Source organism: Achroia grisella, unplaced genomic scaffold (genome assembly GCF_030625045.1).
Source record: "Achroia grisella isolate CSIRO2021 unplaced genomic scaffold, CSIRO_AGI_Agris_v1 utg780, whole genome shotgun sequence".
Classification (NCBI taxonomy): domain Eukaryota; kingdom Metazoa; phylum Arthropoda; class Insecta; order Lepidoptera; family Pyralidae; genus Achroia; species Achroia grisella.
Window position 1 is genome coordinate 1,938,858 of NW_026713020.1, and position 15,074 is coordinate 1,953,931.

The 15,074-nt window shown below is 35.0% G+C and overlaps 3 protein-coding genes across 3 annotated transcripts in view; 1 reads left to right on the forward strand and 2 right to left on the reverse strand.

Annotated features, from left to right (window-relative positions):
- The first annotated feature begins 3,339 nt into the window (after window positions 1-3,339).
- Window positions 3,340-4,225, forward strand: LOC131851044 (guanine nucleotide-binding protein subunit gamma-1). Its single transcript, XM_059201468.1, has 2 exons — window positions 3,340-3,447; window positions 3,534-4,225. The coding sequence occupies exon 2, from the start codon at window positions 3,627-3,629 to the stop codon at window positions 3,837-3,839; it is 213 nt and encodes a 70-aa protein (XP_059057451.1). The 5' UTR covers window positions 3,340-3,447; window positions 3,534-3,626; the 3' UTR covers window positions 3,840-4,225.
- A 440-nt stretch (window positions 4,226-4,665) lies between these two features.
- Window positions 4,666-7,892, reverse strand: LOC131850911 (DNA fragmentation factor subunit alpha). The gene is made up of 2 exons (XM_059201306.1): window positions 7,101-7,892; window positions 4,666-6,950 (listed from the first exon to the last, which is right to left on the reverse strand). The coding sequence occupies exons 1-2, from the start codon at window positions 7,577-7,579 to the stop codon at window positions 6,836-6,838; spliced, it is 594 nt and encodes a 197-aa protein (XP_059057289.1). The 5' UTR covers window positions 7,580-7,892; the 3' UTR covers window positions 4,666-6,835.
- Window positions 7,893-10,019: 2,127 nt separating this feature from the next.
- Window positions 10,020-15,074, reverse strand: part of LOC131850892 (D-beta-hydroxybutyrate dehydrogenase, mitochondrial) — a 32,543-nt gene continuing 27,488 nt past the window's right edge. Inside the window, exons 4-8 of the mRNA XM_059201277.1 lie at window positions 14,695-14,898; window positions 14,206-14,359; window positions 13,387-13,574; window positions 12,049-12,222; window positions 10,020-11,697 (exon numbers count right to left, since the gene is read on the reverse strand). Coding sequence (XP_059057260.1) covers window positions 11,539-11,697; window positions 12,049-12,222; window positions 13,387-13,574; window positions 14,206-14,359; window positions 14,695-14,898 — 879 coding nt within the window. The 3' untranslated portion in view covers window positions 10,020-11,538. The remainder of the gene's footprint in view (window positions 11,698-12,048; window positions 12,223-13,386; window positions 13,575-14,205; window positions 14,360-14,694; window positions 14,899-15,074) is intronic.

A 15,074-nucleotide genomic window follows, 5' to 3' on the forward strand; every position in this document is an offset into this window, starting at 1 on the left:
GTAAGAATAGCACCACCCCCTCTCTTCCCGTGGGTGTCGTAAAAGGCGACTAAGGGATTCATCGACCAGTGGACGGGCAGCAGCGTTCTATTGAGTAACTACCATCATACTGCGATCGCCAACCCGCATGCCAAGCGTGGCGATTATGGCAATATCCCCCCAAATGGATTTACACCCAAGGCCCCGGCCCCCAGTCCCCGGCGGCCCCGCTAGTCTTGACCATGGTAGCGGTCATGGAAACGGCGGGGCAGGGGGTGCGAAGAATCTCCGGGTAAGACCAGGCTACCACAAACGACGACCACTGGCCCTGGCAACATACAACGTTCAAACACTGCGGACCGACGAAAAGCTAACTGAACTGGAGGAAGAGTTGAGCAGATTGCACTGGCATGTCGTGGGATTATCTGAAGTCTGAAGAAAGGGGGAGGCCTCGATACTCCTGAAATCCGGCAATCTGCTTTACTTCCGGGAGGGCGATCAACTGTCCAAAGGCGGTGTCGGGTTCTTCGTCCACAGGTCCCTTGTGAATAATGTTATTAAGGTCGAGAGCATGTTGACTAGGGTAGCGTACCTGATACTCAGAATTACCAAACGGTATTCGTTGAAGGTCATCCAAGTGTACGCTCCAACTTCGACGCACTCCGACGATGAGGTTGAGGCTATGTATGAGGATATCTCCAGAGCCATACATAGTACAAAGACTCATTATAGCGTTATCATGGGGGACTTTAACGCAAAATTGGGCAAACGAAGCGGTGATGAGCTGAGAGTGGGGCAATTTGGTATCGGTGATCGGAACTTCCGAGGTCAAATGCTGGCCGAATTCATGGAGAAGGAGAGCCTCTTTATTATGAACTCCTTCTTCAGGAAGCCGGAACACCGGAAATGGACGTGGATTAGTCCCGATGGTGCCATAAAAAACGAGATAGATTTCATCTTGTCAACGAGAAGACAGATTTTCAATGATGTCTCTGTGATCAATGCCGTCAAAATTGGAAGTGATCACCGGATTATAAGAGCCACATTGAATCTGAATCTGAAAATCGAACGATCCCGACTGATGAAATCTACGCTCCGCCCTACACCTATACAAATCCAAAACCCTGAAAGCTTTCAGCTAGATTTGCAAAATCGTTTCGAATGCCTTGGTGACTGCGTTGACGTGGACGATTACAACAACAGGTTCGTGGAAACTGTCCGTGCGGCTGGGTCTAAGCACTTCAAAACCCGCCGCGCAGAAAGAACCGGAAAAATATCTATCTCTACCCTCAAACTGATGGATGAAAGGCGAAGTATAGTCCTGCAGTCTCCGACTGACGCTTCCCAGTATCGGCAACTTAGCAGGCAGATCTCTAAGTCCTTGACTCGAGACTTACGCCACTTTAACACAAATTGTGTAAAGGAGGCTATTGAGAGAAACAAGGGCTCAAAAGTCTTTAACAGGGATCTGGCTGCCGGACAGAGCCAGCTGACGCGACATAAGACGGATGACGGCAGGATCGTATCGTCTAAACCCGAACTTTTGAGGGAAATTAAGAAGTTCTATGGACAGTTATACACGACAACACGGACACCTGTTAACAACACGGCGAAAGACCCTAGAGCCAAATTAACCCGACACTATACCGAAGATATCCCGAACGTCAGCCTGTACGAGATTGGTATGGCTCTTAAACAACTTCAAAACAACAGGCGCCGGGCGATGATGGAGTTACTGCTGACCTTCTGAGGGCTGGAGGTAGACCTGTTTTACGAATCTTCCAGAAGCTATTCAACTCCGTCATCCTCAAGGGCAGAACGCCTCAAGCATGGCAAAGGGGTGTGGTGGTTCCGTTCTTCAAGAAGGGAGACAAATCTCTTCTGAAGAATGTCAGACAAGGCGATGTCATATCGCCAAAGCTGTTTACCACTGCGTTGGAAGATGTCTTCAAGCTTCTGGACTGGAGCGGGCTGGGCATCAACTTTGACGGCGAGTACATCAATCACCTTCGATTTGCCGACGATATCGTGGACATGGCTGAGACCCTGGAAGACCTTAGCAAAATGCTCGAAGACCTCAGTAGAGTCTCACAAGGAATAGGTCTTAAAATGAACATGGACAAGACGAAAATATGTCAAACGTCCATGTCGTACCTGCTTCCGTAAAAATCGGAGATTCTACACTCGAAATTGTCGATCACCACGTATACTTAGGGCAAACTATTCAGCTAGGTAGATCCAATTTCGAGAAAGAGGTCAATCGTCGAATCCAACGGAAAGCTCCGATATATCTTTTCGTCCAAATTTCCGCAGTGTCTCAAGACGAAGGTTCACGACCAATGTGTGTTGCCAGTGATGACTTACGGAACAGAGACGTGGTCGCTAACTATGGGCCCAAAAATAAGCTCAGAGTCACTCAGAGGGCAATGGAGAGGGCTATGCTCGGAGTTACTCTGCGTGATCGAATCAGAAATGAGGAGATCCGCAGAAGAACCAGAGTGACCGACATAGCCCGAAAAATTGCGACTCTAAAGTGGCAATGGGCAGGGCACATAGCCCGTAGGACAGATGGCCGTTGGGGCAGTAAAGTCCTCGAGTGGCGACCACGGACCGGAAGACACAGCGTGGGAAGGCCTCCAGCAAGATGGACCGACGATCTGGTCAAGATCGCTGGAAGGCATTGGATGCGAGCAGCGCAGGACCGATCGTCGTGGAGATCTTTGGGGGAGGCCTATGTCCAGCAGTGGACGTCTTCCGGGCTGCGATGATGATGATGATGATGATGGGCTAACTGACCTAACCTAATGCTTATCTTGCCATCCACCACTGGTGCCCTGCCAGCGTAGGCGGGTGCACCATTCCATTATCATACACTAAAAAAAAACCGGGCGCTCCAAACTAGGCCCCCCAATCGCCCCTCTGATCGATCCTCCGTCCAAATCACACGAGGATCGAAATTACGACGGTCTGAGCCAAGATTCGAACCCCTAACGGTGTTTGATATCACATGGATTTTAGAATTAGAAAAAAACATTTAATCTTACACTGCTTGTAATAATACTATATTTTGACCTGCGACGATATTTTCCTATGATAAATATCGACATCAGAAAACTTCAATTTAGAGTGTTGTTCAATTCAATTTAGTGTTGGTATTTTTTTTTGTTTTGCCAGTTGGGTTTTTGTTAGAGCGCAAGGGCTTATTGACGGACCGCAGGGGATTATTTCAAGTATAGTATATTATCTATGGGTTTATTAAAGCATCCGACTTTTTCGTTCTTTTTTTAAATGTGATAGAGAATATATTATCGATATACCGACTTCATCGAAAACTTAATATCGATGTTTTTCGACTATGATCGATGAACGCTTGAGCCGACATCTCTAATCTGTCATAAGTAAATACTGAATTTCTAACAAAATTATAGCTTTTCAATCAAAGGGTTTGATATTGTAAACCGTTTTAAGGTATGTATATAAATTAATTATGTTTATAGAAATTGAGCTACTCAATTCAATATGTTATTTTGTTGATATAATTTATATGCTTCCAGGTGAAATAATTGGACGTGTACGGCTACGCCCAGTTTCGTATTTTCCCCGATTGTTTGATTGTGTTCAACATAGGCCTATCAGATACTGCCGTTATGGATATGATGGTGTCAACGTTGCAACAGCAGCGTGCTGTTACAGAACAGTTGCGAAGGGAAGCTGCCATTAAGCGTATTCCTGTCTCTGTTGCTGTAGCTGACATTGTAAAGTACATCAATGAACATGAACAAGAGGACTGTTTACTTGTTGGTTTCTCAAGCCAAAAAGTAAATCCCTTCCGTGAGAAGAGTTCTTGCACTGTTCTATAAAATTTATGTATATTTATGTTGATGTCAAAAGTTGAAAATTGAATATTATCACATCATTGCATTAGTAAATAACTATACATAATATAAAATTCAATAATATGAAATGTATAACTTGTCAGGTCTGATTGACTGACCTGAATTGAAACATCTATGGGATAAAATATTACCTGCATTGTTAAAATTTATTAAACCCACAATATTTATGTCATATAGCACAGTTGTCTTTTTAAAGTGCTTATATTTCGATTCTGTATTATATTGTAATATGTCAAATCATACTATTTTGAGGTGTCCAATTGGAGGTTTACTTATAACTTTTAAACTATGTGTTTTACAGTGCTACAGTATATAAATATTTTCATTACACAATACAAATTAATGAAATATATTTGGTTTTATTTGTAGAATTGTTCCCTGTGTGCTGGAATTAAGTAATGCAGTAACCATTCTATGTTATGTCCACACTACTTTAGACCTATTTTATGTAATTATACATTCCTCCTGAAGATACAAATGAAAATGTGCTAAGTATAACAACTATGATTATTTTAGTTTTCTTCATTCTTAAAATGTCTGTAATAAATGTAATGTTACAAATGCCATATATATAAATAAAGATTACTTACAAAATCCACAGTTTTAGTAAATTCCCGAATCGAGCTTTCCAAACTGAATGAAATTTTTACTCTTAACTGGATGGTTTGGACACAATAGTGATAAATATTAAGTGTCTTATATACATGTATAGATTGTGGGAACCATCAGGCAGAAATTAAATTAGGACTACTTACCATTTTAACTAAAATGTCTTTAATAAAACCACAAATGTCTGCTAATAAATATTATTGTGCAATAAAATAAAAAATATCAAATCCTCTACTGGTATTATAAAGCGAAACAATTCCATATATTAGTATCATAATAAAGAATATTAATTCGAGACAGTGGGGAGGTTCCCCACTGGCACATATTTATTACCAAATATTGCCATCTCAAGTTTTACATTGTCCTTCATATAGACAGTTTACAAGAAAACACACTTGCTTACCTCATCTGGGATTACAGTAATGAGGATATGTATGTAACCATGTTGGAGATATTAAATTTGTTATTCTTACAATTACATATGTTATATTTAATGCATATGTTGAGATACATTAAAAAATAAAATTAATCAGAGCTGCAAAAGAATTTCCATTACAATTCAGAGTTTACAAATGAAAATTTTGTAGTTAATTCAGATTTTTTTTTTAACATATTTGTATGCAATATTTTTGCTACATTCTATTGTACACTGAAACCAATAAAATGGATGTGCAACAAACATTAATATATTTGATAAAGTGCAATTAAGAATAACAAACAAGCAATTTGCAAATATGTTAAGTAAAACAGAGTAAAACTAGCAGTGAAAATAGGTTACTACATGTGAAAGGCAAATGTTATATGTGTATTACTGATATATTATCTGTACAAATTAAGTTTATATATATTTTTTTATGTATACTTAAAAAAATTTAATAATAAAAGACAACAGTTACATGGCCATCAAATCTTAATAAAATCAATGTGAGAAAATAATATTATACTTTAAATATTAAGATTCTCATTCATATCACAAATCCTAATATTACAGTCCCACAATATTATGGATTAGGAATAGCAATGCTCACATTTCAAACTATGGCAGTGGAATTGAATAGCAAATAACTTATACAGTAATGGTTTGAGCAATTTGGAATGAAAACAAGTAATCTTATGCTAGGGGTAAAACTATATAAAAAAAATAAGTTTACCAACTATCAGTCTTTTGAATTGATGTTGTTTATCAACCTTGTGGCAATTTGTTACTCAAAATTTTACAGAAACAGAATAAAAAAAATTACTCACATCTAAATAAAGAATTTCTTTAGATCTAAAGTCACTATTCTAGTTAGACTTTAGATCTTTACTATTCATAACTATTATCGCATAATGTATTGTTTTACAGAAACAATATACAGTACATTGAATTAATTTACAGGAAAACATTATTTCCATTGAAACAGGTAAATGGAAGATGTTTATTATATCAAATAGAACATCAATGTCTTCATTGTCTAAGTAATCTTACAGTGATAGCCACAGCATATTACAATACTTACATACACAATTAATAAAAAAAAATCGAATAATGATCATAACAATATTTACCATTTAAAATATTGTCAATATATTTTGTGCCACATTGAGGAGATGATTTTATAAGTTAATAACAGAATTTTATTTTATATTTCATCATTAATTTTAAGCCATGAAGTCACTGCCCTAATTTTATTTTTTACTACAAATTGGTGTAGCACCTAGTTTATTTTTAAATATAAATCAATACCTTAAAAACTTGCATGTATAAATTTTACAAAATGACAGTAAAACAATTTTATTACTATTAAATATATAAATTATACAAATGAAGATCTAGACCACATCCTAATGATACTTATTTACTTAGGTATTACAATTAACTTTCAATTTCAGCTCATATTCATAAGATTGTCTTAAATAATAAGTAACTTAATACTACTTCATCACATACCTACCTGCTTATATTTTAAACATCCTAAATAATTATAGATTACGATCATATTGAATGTTTACACTAACTATTGTAATTCCAATAACTTTAATAATTTTAGTTATAGATTAAAATAAAAGATGAAATGGACCAAATATGAACTGAATCTACAAATTTTGTTGTCTATTATAAAAAAGGCCTCATTAATTTGGTGTATTTAAAAAAATTATCAGTACTAGATAAGTATCTATCCAATTGTCCTATTAAAATTTTGATAACACCTTGATTTGCAAATGGGAATATCAATTATTTTGTAATGTCATTCGAAAGATGTCAAGAGACATTCTTTGTAAACCTTTGTGACCAGTAATATCCCTTAAACAAATCAAGGATTATGCTAATAGGTTTCAGTACATGAATCCTGGTTGGTTATCATGTTGTTTTAAACTCTTTCTTGTTTTGGTGGTGTAACATCTTCAGTACCATTCGCAACACTTTGATGATACAACTTCAAAAGCTCCATGGCATCTTGTGCTTGACGTTTTTCTAGTAGTATCCTAAAATACAATTGTATTGTTATTTACTTTGATAAATTAAAACATACTCACATATTGAATCTTAATATGAAATTAATATTTTATATAAATACATGTCTAATGGGAACAAGTATTAAGAGGGATATCAGTGTTTTAATTAAGTTTGATTACCTTCCTGAGGCTTCTTTGATGTGTTCCAAAATGATCCTGTTATCCCTATCTGTCACTATATCAGCAAGACTGTCTGGGTCCATGTCTGAGAGTAATTCCAAGTCCTGTCCTCCAAGAAGAGAAATATGACAAAGATTGTGTTGTAAACGACCCACCAGGCTAGCAACTTGTCCTTTATCACCTAGTGTTACTTCATCTGTTTGATCAAGTGATACTTGGCACTTTGGCATGTTTGGGGCCCACTTTTCTTTACCATGTAATATCATAAGTGAAGTATCTGGGTCCAGAGTAGAAAAGTATTCTTCATCATCTACTTCAGTACCATCTGACTCTAGAACTACAGTCAGATTTTCAGCAGGTAAACCCAACTTATCGGGTACTTTAGTAACTAAATCTTCTAGAGATGATGCCACTACACCTTTTTTCTTCTCTCGATTTACATCACATATTTTATAAGGCTTTATAACATCGTTTTCCATTTTACGTAATTTTTTTACAAGATTTTATGTAGTAGTATTCTAATACAAATGGAATTACTAACAAATGAACGCCAGTCGCCAATGACTTAAATAAAGAACAAAATATCAATACAAAGAATAAGAATGACTTAAATTTTCAATTTGACATTTGGAAAATTATTGCCACATGCGAATAATATAATTATTTAGGTACTTTTAAAATTTAATTTGACGAATTGTATAGTTTAGTGGGCGATGTAATGGTTGAATTATTAATCGAAAAGATATTTTATAATGTCCCTTCAGAGACAAGTGCTTGCTCTGAACTCTAGAATATTACTCCCGCCGGCGCCGAGTGCCACCTACATGTATACCTTAAGCCAGTATATTTTGAGCAAGCACATGCCCTCACTAGTAAGTTCCTGTGGGCACAAGTACCAAGCTAGACAACAATACAAAGTTAAAGCTGACAAAAAGGCTAATCATTTTAGAGGTATATATAAGTTAATAATTTTTCAATGGTTCTTCTATGGATTTTCGAAATACTTACCAAGGTTGTTCATAACTCTTGTAGTGGAAGAGACGTATAATATTAATATATATTCTTATAATATTATAATATATGAAAATATAAGGATGGGTACCGTCTCACTTTTCCAATATGCAACTGTTTTTAAAATCGGCACTCAGGTACTTACATATCTATATTGTTTGGGATTCAACCGCGATTAATTTCGTAAAACTAAAATAACATAGTATTTTTGTACCTATTCATGAGTATGATTGTTTGTATTGGTCTGGGTGATGATTCTATGTATATTATGTACATATTTAAGCAAACGTGTACCTATATAGATTTTATATCTGTTGTATAGTACCTATAATAGAAGTTTAAGCTTTAGGTTGGGACTAGGTAGGTAAATGACAAACATTGCATTTAGCCTAAGTTATACAAAAAATCATAATTTAGATTCTGGTATACAACGCTAATTCCGAACTATTATAAATATACAATCTATCCAGGAACATCCTCTAGACGTATAAAAACTAAAATTACTTATTTGCCAGGTATCAATTATAGGTAACTGAGAACGGTCATAAGGGTTACGTTCGGTCAGTGTACGACGCGACAGACAAGATCAATATAATACGTTGAACCGTCCCTGTACCCACATTACAGAATATACATAAATGTACATTGGTAGCAGTTGCATAGCACTCTGTTGGAAACAACAGAGTGCTCTGCAACAAGTTTTACCTTTAGTTACTTACGAAGCCTTATTAACTTCTACAAAAAGATGAGAGCTATTTAAAGATTATTATTGAGTTTGATTAATATTTATTTATTAATATTTACTGTTTGATGCAGGCCTGACTAAACTAGATGAACTACACCTTTAGGTGTATTGTTATACTTACCTATAGTGTAACAAATTATGAATATTGAGTAGGTATAGTCGCCTTGTCACTGTGTCATAATTAATATCTAACGAGTTTTTGTTAAATGGTTTTGTCGCAAGGATCAGACTTTTAAAAATCGTTAATCTTTTGATACACCGTAGTTTGTTTAGTAAGTAGGTACCTTCCCACACAAATTCGACATTTTTTTCGGAATAGAATTCTTGAACTCTACAGTATTTTCTTGCCATAGGAAGAAACTCTCTTTTGGTTAGTAGTTCGTCTGGATCTATTTTTCTATCTATTAATTGAACGTACACAAACGGCCTCGGTGGTGTAGTAGTTTAGCATACCGCTTACTTTTGGTGGTCGTTGGTGCGATTCTTTGCACGGTACAAACATTTATAGTTATGAGTGTGATTGTTTGTATCGGTCTGGGTGTTTTCTACGTATATTATGCATGTGTTTATAAAAACATATCTTTGTGTTTACATCAGTTATCTAGCATCAATAACATAAGCTCTGCTCACCTTGGGACTACATGACGTTGAGTGATTTATCCAGGGGTAAAAAAGGTATGAATGAACGCGTTCGTCTTCTTTAAGAGCCTGCAGCTATATAGGTATAATATTTCTAAGGCTCTTCATGGTACGGCATCTAATTTATTTTGTAGAAAGTAAAGACATGTGGGTATACTGAAGAGTTAGATAAGCAAACGCAGGACTCGGAGGCATAATTTTAATAATCCGGAATGGCAACTCATGAGCGTTTCGGACGTCTCACTTACAATCTACGAACATCCCATGTTGACGTGTCGGTGGTCCCGTTCATGTACATAAATGGGCTATTATAACCAAGCACATTCAGCCTGCTTGCGATTTCAGATAAAAAAATTACCAAGATAAAAAATATATTTTGTAATAGCTGTTCCAGGTCAAAGTCGGTGTTCTAATTTAAAGAAATATAGTCAGTTATTGGAGGTAATCAATATTATGTACTTCATTAGGTTGTTAAAGTGTATACGTAAGTAGTATAAGTAAGTGATAACTTATTAACTTTATGAAAAATTTATTAAAAGAAACACATGGCATGAAATTACATTACACACTGCAGAAAAATATATAATACTACTAATCTAACAAAATTTTAATTTAGTTAGATTGTCATACTTAAATGCACTTAAAAAAATCTAACATTGTAGAATTTTAGGTACAGTCAGGATGCTATGGTGTATTCTCTACATACATACTTCATACATTTACAATACAAACACCTCCTACAATTCACATGAACGTAAACGACACTTTAATAAATAACATGAGAGAAGGTAACATATAGTAGAAAAAATTATATACTTTTAGTGCAGTAAGTACGGTACCAACCTACTAGCAAGCTTACTCACTACAGGTACAGGCGTACATAACAGAATATTTTTCTATATAAGTACGCTCTTTTATAGGTAGTTATTAGGGTTGTAAATACCGAATATATAGTATTGTAGATTATCTAACACTAACATTACGAACTATCTATTTAAATTATATGCATCTTAAAATGCTAAATAACAAACAAATTATAATAAACAGAAAAGCCAATATTTATATTTTTATTTTTTATTAAATGCGAAAATGGATTTTGTGCAAGCGTGTGGCTGACAGACTTAATTGAGCGACAACCGATAATTAGTACAGAAAAAATTGTCCATATTTATTTAGGGAGACGGTACCTAAATATTAAGATAACCAATAAAATACCCTTATTTATCACGTTTTAGGATAATTTAAACATTAATGCTATCAGGTAAATAATACAATACAAAGATACAGGAAAAGCACAAGCTTATGATGACCTTTAGCAATAAGACATTACTATTAAAATTACCACGATTCATTAACATGGATTCTGATTACAATTAGTACATAGTTAACATTCATTTTCATATTATGAATCCGACTGGAGAGTAGCATTTATAAATCAAGATAATAGCTTTAGACGACGATCCTCATTCACAAAAAGGGTCAAGCGTAGTGTAGGGGTTTAAGTTGAAAGCTATCTTCTTTTAGATAAGTTTATCCATGTATATAAACATACTGTGAGTAGTTACATCATTTTATTAACTATTATGAAATCGTGTTTAGGTATGAAGGAGGTCACCTAACTGATCAAGAAACTTGTATAAACTTAAAAGCTTTCATAGCAGCGTGAGCTTGTGTGGGAACCATAACTACTTTGAGCCAAATGACCAGGCCCTCATTTGGCAAGTGGTTAGGTACATTGTTTCATAAATTAATAATTGAATTACTGATGTGGGCGATATAATCATTTATATAATATAATGTACTTATAAAAGTATGGAGTATATGTGAAATGGCCTAGACGGACATTATTTTTGTATTTTAATATATGTAGCTATATCAAATAATTTATTATACTTTAATATTCTTTTAGAGATACGAGTATATATGGGTCCAAGATATATAGAATCTGTAGATAAAATAAATTATTTTAAACATAATTATTCGGTTCGCACATTAACAATGCTATTATGAATTTTTCTAAGCGTTAATGTAAGTTTTTTCACTTTAGTCAGTATATAGTCCTTCGTAGAGGGAGCGTGGCAGGTGTTCGGCTAGCAGGGACTTTAGTTTCTCTCTTGGTGAAACCGGTGTGTAGCGAGCCAGCGGAAAAGTTCGCGTAACGCCATCGCTCAGGGAGCGGGTCACAGCTGTCAGGTCTGCGTCCTAGATAATGCAAATTTTGTTAATTGTACAGATATATTAGTACAGAATAATTAAATTCTGAAGGAAATCTAATTTAAACCGCCGTATTGCTTATAGAAAATTATATATTACGAATAGCTGGTTTTGTCTTTGTAAGTAGTGATTTACCATATCAGTTGTAAAAGCATGTTGAGGCATTGTCAATTAAATTGTCAAATGCGCAAAGCATTGGCTTATTATTAGCTCTAGGTGGTGTTGGGTGTTAGTGTTTTCAGGTCTGTAGGTCAGGGTTACTAAACAAATAGGTTCGGCCTAGACGCCTTACAATGCAGACAAAGAATACTTAAATGTTGTCACACTGTTGATACTTACGGCGCTTTTGGTATATTTCTCGAGGCTACGAAGCGCCTGTTCAAAGTAGTCTTCGCCATAGGCTCCTTTCTGTTCATCACTCAGTCTTTTCCACATATCACGGGCTTGTTCTAAAAGTTTTTCTTCGGAAAGCCAGGCACTCCCTGTGGTATATTCACCAGCGGCTACTACTACCTATTAAATAAAATACGTTGTGGCATGATTTCAATTATGGAGCATTTACAGAAATTTCACTGAGTTTCTAATGTTTAATACTTAGTTAGTTGATTAACTGATTAGGGTTTAATCACAGACAGAACAAAGAAGCTATTTTGTGGGTCTAATAATAGAGTCTGTGCAGATATAACGACTTATACTATGTAGGGATTGTTTGTACATATATAGTTGATTATAATAATAATAAACATTACTAAACAGCTTTATTAATACGACTGACCAGCATTGACATTTATTTAATTATTAAAAAATCAAAACTTACAATCCAATACATTAAATCAACAGTACAGTACCTACAGTTCTAGAGAAAGCCAATAACAGGTGTATGAACAAACAAAATGTCGTGGCAATCAGAATAAAGATCAGAAGTTATAGGAAATATAAATAAAATAATATAATTTACACAATGAAGAAAAATTATAGACAACTCATTTTAAGAATTATAAGAATATGAGAATTGTATCTAAATTAGAAGTCACTTTGTATGTGTGTGTGTAAGAAAGAATGTATGTATATAATTACAGTGTATGAAAACAGTGATAGGTTGTGATACCATAGAATTTCTTTTATTTGTTATTTTAGAATAATATCTAAAGGTTAACTTTAAAAGATTTATTATAAGTTGACGTTATGCGTGAAAACATACCGGTAACGAGAATAATGCTGTTCCACGTACACGACAGGGGGGAACGAAGAATGTAGTGGAGTTGTGGATCAATATTATCAATGTGTCTCGTGATAATTCGTACAAAAAGATGCGTCCAAAAGTTTATGACGCAAGTCTAACATTAATAGTTTACAGTACTTACATCCTTGCTCATAATATGTCTATACATTTTTTAAAAGTTAAGGTATTTAATAAATCGGCATTGGACCAGCTCCTATAAATTTGATACTGTGGTGACCATAATCAACTCGCGTACTCTAGTGTATGCATATATTCTATATATTCAAAATCTAGCCATACAAAATGTTGACAAAAGAAGCATATAACCTATTAGGTTATATGCTTCTTGTTGTTGGGTTTACACTAGTGTACAAGAACGAAAATAATTATTTCCTGTTCCCACTCCAATCAAAAAAACGTTGGAAAACGAAAGCAAGAAGTAGGTCAATACTTACGACATCCACTCCGCGTGGTTTCAGTTCGCGGCGTAAGCAAGCGGCAAGTGCGTCGAGCGCAGCAAGGGAAGCAGCATGCACACCGCGAACTGGTGCAGCCACGTGTGTCAATATTGATGATGCTAGCACTACACGGCCACGAGCGCGTCGCACCAACGGAAGCATCACTTGTACCAATCTAGCTGGACCTGTTAAAATTTCATTCAAAATTAAGATTTTTTTTTAATGTTGGCTATTTCTAATCTAGCTTATTGCTTGTGATCTCATATGATATTATTTTATTTTATTTTTATAAAGGCGTGTATAAAATATAAAGTTTGTGAGTATTTTGATGGAATATTTGGATGGATAGATGAATGGATGCTAGCAGTATACAGAAAACAGCTTATATATCAGAATAACACATAGGCATAGCAATTTATGCGGGCGAAAACGCGGACACAGCTACAAGCTCACATAGTCTGAAATATTACCTAAGTATTATAGTTATTTCATAAAAGTACTAGGTACTACTACTAAGTATATGATACGGTGGCAGTCAATTCTTTTAATTACACAATACTTTTCCATGTATGTATCGTATCTGGGCCAATAGTTACCAAAGGTTTTACGTAAGTTTTCACATCGAAATATTATAAATAATTAACAACAAGAAGTATTATATAGATACTTATTTAACTTTAACTTTATTTAACTATAAAATATATCTCGTCGGCAGTGCCATCTGTGTAATAGTAGTATTACTTACAACCGTCGTAGCTCCGTAGCGCCGCACTGCAGTAGCAAGTAAATATTGTGGAGGCGTATATCTGAACTTACCAAGTAGGTTTACATCCATTGCTCGCTTTACGACTGAGAACGGAACCCATTCTAATTCTCCAAGAGCACACCACGATTCACAGTTTACGATAGCCCATAGACCTTGAGCGCCCTCTGGTAAATGGTCGACAATGTACAGGGAAGCTGAGAGAATCTGGTAATAGATAATTCATATATTAACTAGTAGATATCGTTAGCGAGTCACTTAGTCTAAATAAATTCCAAGGTAGTATTAATTTTTATGTGCTGCAATAAATTTCTTTACAGAGAACAATTTTTCATATAATAATTTTCTGTTTACTAACATATAATTTTTATTACTATTCTATTAAATACCTGTATTATTATGTTAATAATTTTCAGTCCTTCGGCTACGACTTACGTAACTTGTATTTACAATGAAATTGATATGTTTATGCTGTATTTACTGCTTAATTTGGTAGTATGTTTTTGTGTGTTATCAGAAATATGAGGTACATAATTAAGTACTTGTGTTTCCGAAGTGCAGTCGAGTTGAATTGTATGCAGTCTTCCTGAGCAGTCTTCTTTTAACATATCAGCGTCTATATTGCCTGCTTTGTTTTGAAACCCAGCAAACACATGGTATCCCAGGTCATCAAGTCTACGTGCCAATGCGTTTCCAAGGACATTGTCGCAGCCAGTCACTAGTACAGCTTTTCCGGCCGCTGTTACCTTTAATATTCGAAAATGGTTCGTTTTAAATCATTAATATTGATATAGTACAACATGTATTTTACATGTTAATCTATCTCTATATGTAGATTATAATTAATAAACAAAATCTGGCCCACGTCAATCTCAAACATTTTACTAGCAACCCGCTCATAATTCTATAGTCTAATATTAAT